The following is an 8,136-nucleotide window of genomic DNA, read 5'->3' on the forward strand; positions in this document are numbered from 1 at the left end:
GTTGCCATTGTGATGAGTGAATGCTTTTTACTTCACCTGCATTTGATTTAATAACTTATGAACTTGCACATATGAACCAAGAGTTTCATCTCCACTGGTTTTTGTTTCACCTGAGAACTTCTCACCAATGAAATCCTGTTCCAACCATTTGATTACATAAATAGTGTCTTTATTACAGAAACATCTCATTAAAATGATCTAAGTGACGTTTGCATAATTCACGGCAGCCCTTTATTCTCTACCACTGACCAGCGCCTGACATTTTTCTCTGGTGAGAAGGGTAGAAAGTGTAATAGGTAGACAATTGATCCCCCCTCCTTGTCTTGTGCTGCAGAGCGGCGCGTGCTTTCATTAATAATGCAAGAGGTGTCTTCAGCATGCGTGCCCAGTCTGTGTGCTTAACATCAGCAGCTGTGTTTGATAGCAAAGCCACTGTCAGCCTCCTGGCATTGATTTAGAAGGACTCTTGATGCACTATCATAATAGCTGTGCAATAGGGGTGAGAAGGAGTTGTGGTTACGGCCTCTCTTCTCGCCACAGGGGCAGTCCCATTTGTACAAAATAAATTAAAATGTAAATCTTTGGCAGTGATAAATTTGAACCACACAGAACACATTTGTATTTGCCCCATCATCTGCACCAGGGATGTCATTTGATGTTCTACAGAACTTCTTTAAACTTTCTTCTTTATATTATCCCATCACACGAATACTGTGATGGCTGGCAGAAAGGATTCTCTGATGCCGCTACCTTTCATATCATTGGGAACAACAGTGCACTTTGGGGCGTTTATTGGTTTTAGGTTTCCTCCCATTTTTTTTTTTTTATTGACCTATTCTATTCCATCAGAGCTGTGGTGCACAGGTAGTCAGTGAGTAATTTGAAAAGTTTCTGCAACGTGAATTTGGAGACCATAGAATTGCCTTTTTTAAATGTGGTAAGGACATGAATATGGAGAGTCATCAGCACTTTCATTCAACTTGAAAAATCCAACTAGGAACCGCTGTACTTACTCGGAGGAGTTCTTAAGGGTGTTCATAAGGCAGTATTTTGGAGCCAAAACCAGCAGTGGGTGCAAAAAGGACATTTTTTAAGGAAAGCCTGCTACTGCCATAAAAAAATGAATGTGTGATTTCCAGCCTAAAGAGGAATTTTGCCTAAAAATATCCAAAATGGAAAAACGTTCTGTCCAAATGCTACTTTTGTTTGGCCAGATGCACCTTCCCTGGGCTTTGACAGCTGATTGCTGCGGGTTAGAGGATCCTTATTAGTTGGCACCTTCTAGGTACTGTAATTGTTTTGTCGTCCTTATTGCTGAACACGTTGACAAAATGATGGATGGTCATCTGTTTCTGAGAAGCTAATAACTCAACAATTTCCACACCCCTAATTCCAAAGAGCTCTTCTGCCATTAAAACATCCTGTCTGCAATTTTAGTAGTACTCAAACTGCTACTGAAGAACCAGCCATTGACCCAAGATCTCTGTGTGGATGGTGTATGTATGAATTAAACAAATGTAGATCGAGAGATGATAAATTTTCCAGAGATTCATGATAAATGCTTCTATCAGACTTTCCAGGTCCCTATGCTCTTCAACTCTTCTCCTCTCTTCTCCAGTACAAACACTTGTTTAACACAGTCATGAGAGGCCGATTATGCATTACTTGATCTTAATTATATACGGAAGCCTATGAAGAATTACACATATTAGACAGATTAGGGGCTGCCGTCCATATTTGCAGCAGTGTAACACTTTCTGATCTACTCCTGGATACAGATGATTAGAAGTACCTGTAAAATTTTATTTGTGTTTTTTTTTTTTTTTTTTTTTTTAATCAAATGTTTATAGTTGGGGAGCTGGAAATAAGGAGGGTAATAAAAGAATACAAGTAGATAGAGCACATGTAACCAGGAGGACAATTTATGCAGAGGCACAGCCGCGGTCTGACACCAGGATAATGAAAAAACGTAGGTCATTGCGGATGACTTAAAGTCTCCGGGAGTCGGAGAAAATGTATGAAGCAACGAGAACATTACACGCTTGGCAGGCCGGCCGAGGAAAAAATACAGGCGCCCTTGTTCCCCCGCCGTAAACGCAAGGGCCTCCGATCCGCAGCCCGCAGAAAATTGCAATTACAGTGACAAGTGGAATCAGTAATATTTTAAATATTCATGAGCTGGGGCTGCGGTGATCAATCTGGTTTTATTGTCCTTGCTCTGCCTTCTGACATAAATAAAGAGCCACGGGCCTGTCACCCTCTTTATTATATTTTCTGTCTCTAGTCTTGGCTGAATGCTGGAGAGGATGTGTGCCACACAAACAGGGTGTGTTCATGGATCATTGTGCTATGTCTGCACACGTATGCAGCAGATTATTATTTGTATTTTACTAATGTGCAGGGGCATTGTGCCAACCAGTCTTTTCTACCCAGTTATGCCTTTGATACCAGTATGGAGTTGATCTACTTGTATGTGCATCCTTTTATTCCTTCTATTAAAAATCTGACAGCGTATGTGTTAATTCTATGTGTCTTTCCAACCTGACAGCAAGGCGTCCATTGTTTCACATCTGCGGCACAGCTCTCCAACAGGCTGTTCCAGGAGTGAACAGCCTGCCAGAGTGCTGCAGATTCGGCATTGCCGGATAGTGCCACCTGCCCACCGAATCCCAGGCAAATATGCTGAGATTTGGCCGGATAAAAACCACTGGCTTTTGTCTGGCCTATTCCTGGCATTCTCTGCCAGAACTGCCTGCCGGAGAGCTGTGCCGCCAACATGAAGCTAGCCTAATCCTTCTAACCCCATAGACCTATGGTAGGTCCAACCATTTTTCTTTTTTTCTTCCCCCTAAGGGGACTATTGAACTAGTTCAGACAAATCCAGAACAGTTTTTTTTAAGCCCTTTATGTATTTTGTGCACTTGTATACTTTTCCTAGTGACTTTGGAAACCTAGTCATTCATTATATACACCTATATTAGGCGTATTTTTGGCGAAGATTGCAGCGCAAAAATCCTTTGTGCCGCAATCTGCAACTTTTCACACCAGGCCTAAAAAAGTGGGTTGGGAAGGGGACAGGCCAGCAGGCCCGTCTCATTTACCATTTATTTTTAGGCATAGAAAATGGTCTAAATGTAAGACGGCATGAAGCTGGCTCCTCTACATAACTTGGGCTAATCCACCGTCTGTGTATCAAGACCGGCGTCTAAAATCTAGTAGTAGAGCTTTGACTTAAGCTACTTTCACATCTGCGTTTTTGCTGGATCCGTCATGGATCAGCAAAAACGCTTCCGTCATCATAATACAACCGTTATGAACAGATCCGGTTGTATTATCTCTAAAATAGCCATGACGGATCGGTCTCTAAAACCATTGTAAGTCAGTGGGGGACGGATCCATTTTCTTTTGTATCGGAGAAAACAGATCTGTCACCATTGACTTAGGCTTCTTTCACACTACAGTATGTCCATTTCAGTGTTTTGCGTTCTGTTTTTCACGGATCCGTTTTTCCGTTTTTTTTGTTTCCGTTGTGTTTCCGTTCCGTTTTTCCATTCCGTTTTTCCGTATGGCATATACAGTAATTACATAGAGAAAATTGGGCTGGGCATAACATTTTCAATAGATGGTTCAGAAAAGAACGGAAACGGAAGACATACGGATGCATTTCCGTATGTGTTCCGTTTTTTTTGCGGACCCATTGACTTTAATGGAGCCACGGAACGTGATTTGCGGCCAAATATAGGACATGTTCTATCTTTCAACGGAACGGAAAAACTGAAATACGGAAACGGAATGCATACGGAACACATTTCGTTTTTTTTGCGGAACCATTGAAATGAATGGTTCCGTATACGGAACGCAAAAAACGGACCGCAAAACGAAAAAAATAAACGGTAGTGTGAAAGAGGCCTTGCATTGTGAGTCATGACGGATGAATCTTGCTCCGCATCCCAGGACACACTAAAAAACGCTACTTGTAGCACTTATGTGCGTTATGGGAACGCAGTGAAACGGAATGTATTCTGGTGACTCCATTCCCTTCAGTTCAGTTTTGTCCCCATTGACAATGAATGGGGACAAAACTGAAGCGTTTTCCCCTGCTATTGAGAACCTACGACTGGTCTCTATAGCGGAAAGGGAAATCACAGATGTGAAAATAGCCTTACAGGCGCACTTCTGGTTCCAGCTGTTTTGCCCACTTTTATATCCAAGTAGCTTGAGCCCTTAGAAAAGACACCAGAGGACTGTCTTGTGATAGCAGCTGTAAGGGAAAACTTAAAGGGGTTTTCCAGAATTTTAATGTTGATGGCCTATCCTCAGAACATGTTATTAATATCTGATAGGTTAGGGGCTAACTACCAGCATACCTGCCGGGAGGGGTCGCAGCTCTTTCTTGGTATGTGACATCAAATCCATGGGTCACGTGGTCTTTCTGCAGCCCTCTCCTATTCAAGGGAGTGGGATTCAGCCTCAATACCAAGCACAACCATATACAATGTACAGCGCTGTGATTGGTATACTATAAAGAGGTCACAAAGCACCGCAGCCCACGTCAAACAGCTGATATTCGGGTGCTATGGGTTGGAACGATCTGATATTTATGACCTTTCCTAAGGATGGATCAGTAGTTAAGCTCTTTTTTTTTTTTATTATTATTATTTTTTTACTAATTTTAAATATAACTTTCTTCTATTTTAGGTGATCATCCATATGAGTGTGAATTTTGTGGAAGCTGTTTCCGGGATGAAAGCACACTGAAGGGCCACAAGCGGATCCACACGGGAGAGAAACCGTATGAGTGTAACGGCTGTGGGAAAAAATTCAGTCTAAAGCACCAACTGGAGACACATTACAGAGTTCATACAGGTAACTTTTGGAAGGTCATCATCAAAGATAGAAATCCTATTGCACTCTTCTGTACACAAGAGAAGTGGCTATTTTGGTAGGAAACTACTATAATCAGTATAATGCTCAATTAAGAGTTGTTCCACGAACATATTCAGCAGTTTTCATACCCAACACCTGGATCTAAATACTTTTGTCATTCCATTTAATTACTAGGTTATTCAAAAAACGGTATCTGTATAGTGCCACCTGCTGTTTGTTCTTTTTCTTATTTCTGTGTCCTCCTCGCACATGGTCCGTTCCATCCTTCAACTGCTTCCTGAGCTGTGATAGGGAGAGAACTGGTGCAGAAAGACCACGCCCCCTGACTTGTGATAGGGAGAGAGCTGCAGCTGAAAAGACACACCCCTGAGCTGCCAGTTTAAAATAAATATAGCAGAGCAATGAATGGGGAGTGCTGTAGATCCATGTGAGGAACAGGGCTGGTTCTAGCTTTGTTAGAAAGAGGTTGTCATGTACTATACGATATCTGATTTTTATTATTTACATTATTCATGGGAACCTCTTTAAAATGAAACTCCCTGACAGATAGGTCACATTAATATTCATTTATATGACTCCAGCATGGCACACTAAATCTCCACTTGTTGTCTCAGGATGATCGCCCATCATTGGAGGAGGGGGGTTTCTCCTCTTGGGGTCTAACTTATAGTCACATACACGCTATAGTTGCCCCTGAGGAACATTTCTTGTGTTAAAATGTATTGAACTTTCACCTAATCATGTGCTATATTTGATTTTAATAGGTGAAAAACCATTTGAGTGCAAATTATGCCACCAGCGCTCACGAGATTATTCTGCCATGATCAAACATCTCCGAACCCACAACGGAGCCTCTCCTTACCAGTGTACCATCTGTCTGGAATACTGTCCCAGCCTATCTGCCATGCAGAAGCACATGAAGAGCCACAAACCCGAGGACATCCCTGCTGACTGGAGAATCGAAAAGACCTACTTGTACTTGTGCTATGTTTAATGGGAAAACTCAAATTGTCCGGGAGGTGTTTTTGAAAGTGATATTGGGAAGTTCGAGCAATACAAACCTCTAGAAAAACAAAAGAGCAAAAAAATCAAACACATCCATCCTTTTGGCTTTTTTTGTGGAAAGCATAGTCCTTTTGAAAAGACTTGCCAACCGTTTGTTTCCTCTCCCCTATGTTCTGTGGGTTTTGCCGCATTGTATACCCGTGTTCCCGATCATTCGTGAGAATAATCTTTAAGTTTACTTTCCAGAATTGGGTAAAAGATTAAGCCTGAAATGGTTTTCACGTGGCGGAACAGTTCTTTAACCCAGTATGGTTTCTGTACCGAACCATAGCAAATTTTTGGATTTCCAGAAATTTTCAAAACTGAAACAATTTAATTCATAATTATAACAAAAATAATTTGAGTTTTTTCAATTAACAACATTTCATCATCTCAAAACAAGTTTTAGATTTGGCCTTATGATCTAGATTTATTTGGGATGATTATAGTGACCAAACCAGGTAAACTGGATTGTATAAAATGAGTATTGTGCTCTAGTATGGAGCATAAATTGTAATACCACTTGGTATTCACCTGTCTTTGTAGCACTGAAGGGGGAGCTAAAGCCTCCGATTTAGGTTTGCCCTCAATCCACTTAGTTCAGTTTGGACGTAGAGTTGGTTCTTATTCTTCCTCAAATCCATCCACCATTTTCTTAAAAGTGATGGAAATGTGGTGGTGGTAATGGCTAGGAAGAGTTTTGAAGCTGAGCACTTTGGAAAGTACTTATTCTTCATAAATACGTAGGCTATTTCATTGAGTTGGAGGCAACTGACAAGGGTTGAATAATAATAATAATAATAATAAAATTTAAAAAGTTGGGTGTTATTGTGATATTCATTTAAAAAACGCATAGTATCAGAAAGATCTCTTGCTTCCAAGTTGATGGCAACCTGACCAAACCTTTCAACATTAGAGCCACTATTGTAAATGGATGTGTTTGGTTAATTTGTACATTTCCCATTTCTCCATATCAAAAACAAATTGAATTCCCAACATCCTCTTGTGATTCTGCCATCATGTTTTCAGAGGCCAATTACATAATAGGGGGCTGCTTCTATGTATATATTCTGATTGTTTCATTTTGTTGTTCTGTTTAGCACATTTGTACTTGAATTTTTATTTTTTATTTTTGATGACCTCATGTTTAGTGATGCCTAATTTGAGGCATTTTTGTTTCTTTTTGACGCATTGTATGAGAAACGTGCCAAATTGAGAGAGGGCAGGATGGCGGTGTGTCATTTTTCTTTGAACTGTTTTTGTTTTGTACCAAATATGGTATTAAATCTAGGGTTGACTTGGCCCTTTTGCATTACACTTGGGCTTTTATTTTTTATTTTTTTATTCATGAAAGCTACCTCTTAACCCGTCGCTGAAAGAGATACCTACAACACATTTTAAAACAAATGCTTTATAGGGCCCTCTGACAGTGAATGGGTTAATTATGTTATGTTCATTTTTTTTCTATGCCGTTCCATGTTAATCTTATTTTACGCTTAATGAAATTGTTATATTCATCTCATATTTTCGTGGCTATTTTGTTTTTGTTTTAAGATTTAAGCTGCATTTATATAAATATAAGAGGTGTAGGGGATTATTTTGTAGGTAGCCTTACTTGGAAAAATGGGGAATAACAGAGGAGAAATATAACGACCTTTACAACAAAGGGGCCAACTCTTTTTGACTCCTTGGTTGTATAATGGGGCTAGGATACTGCTGTTGTCTTCTGCCATTTTATCTTAAAAGCAGTTTTTGGAGGGTTAAAATGGCTCCCCGTGTTAGAGATGTTTTATTGTAGCTCTCAGAAGTAGGGAGAGGGGGACTGAAGGATCCGTGGTTTAAACTTGAATTTGTGAATAGAAGTTTAGATGTTTTTTTGTTTTTGTTTTTGTTTTTTGTTTTTAGAATCATAATGTGAAGGTGATGAAAGTATTATCTCTGTTGGCAGATATAAATTTATATTTTTCACGGTATGTATCAGTGCTGATTCGTGTTTAAAAAAAAAAAGATGTTAGCCGGCCAAAATCTTCAAGGCAGAAATGTAAAGTGTTTTATGGCTTTCCTCACCAGACACGGGGAAAAGGGATTATAAAAAGTTGTTCCACAAAGACTAGCTTTTTTTTTTTTTTCCCATCTCCTCCCTAAGCGGTATGCTCTGAATTTTCTCCTCCTCCTCAAAACTTCACAAAAACATGGAATATTGTT

At 40.0% G+C, this 8,136-nt stretch overlaps 1 protein-coding gene across 1 annotated transcript in view; it reads left to right on the forward strand.

The window, feature by feature from the left end:
• Positions 1-7,248, forward strand: part of ZBTB16 (zinc finger and BTB domain containing 16) — a 121,575-nt gene extending 114,327 nt beyond the window's left edge. Inside the window, exons 6-7 of the mRNA XM_040426796.1 lie at positions 4,699-4,866; positions 5,652-7,248. Coding sequence (XP_040282730.1) covers positions 4,699-4,866; positions 5,652-5,881 — 398 coding nt within the window. The 3' untranslated portion in view covers positions 5,882-7,248. The remainder of the gene's footprint in view (positions 1-4,698; positions 4,867-5,651) is intronic.
• The last annotated feature ends 888 nt before the right edge of the window (positions 7,249-8,136 follow it).

The sequence above is a fragment of the Bufo bufo genome, chromosome 1 (assembly GCF_905171765.1).
Source record: "Bufo bufo chromosome 1, aBufBuf1.1, whole genome shotgun sequence".
In the NCBI taxonomy this organism is placed as follows: domain Eukaryota; kingdom Metazoa; phylum Chordata; class Amphibia; order Anura; family Bufonidae; genus Bufo; species Bufo bufo.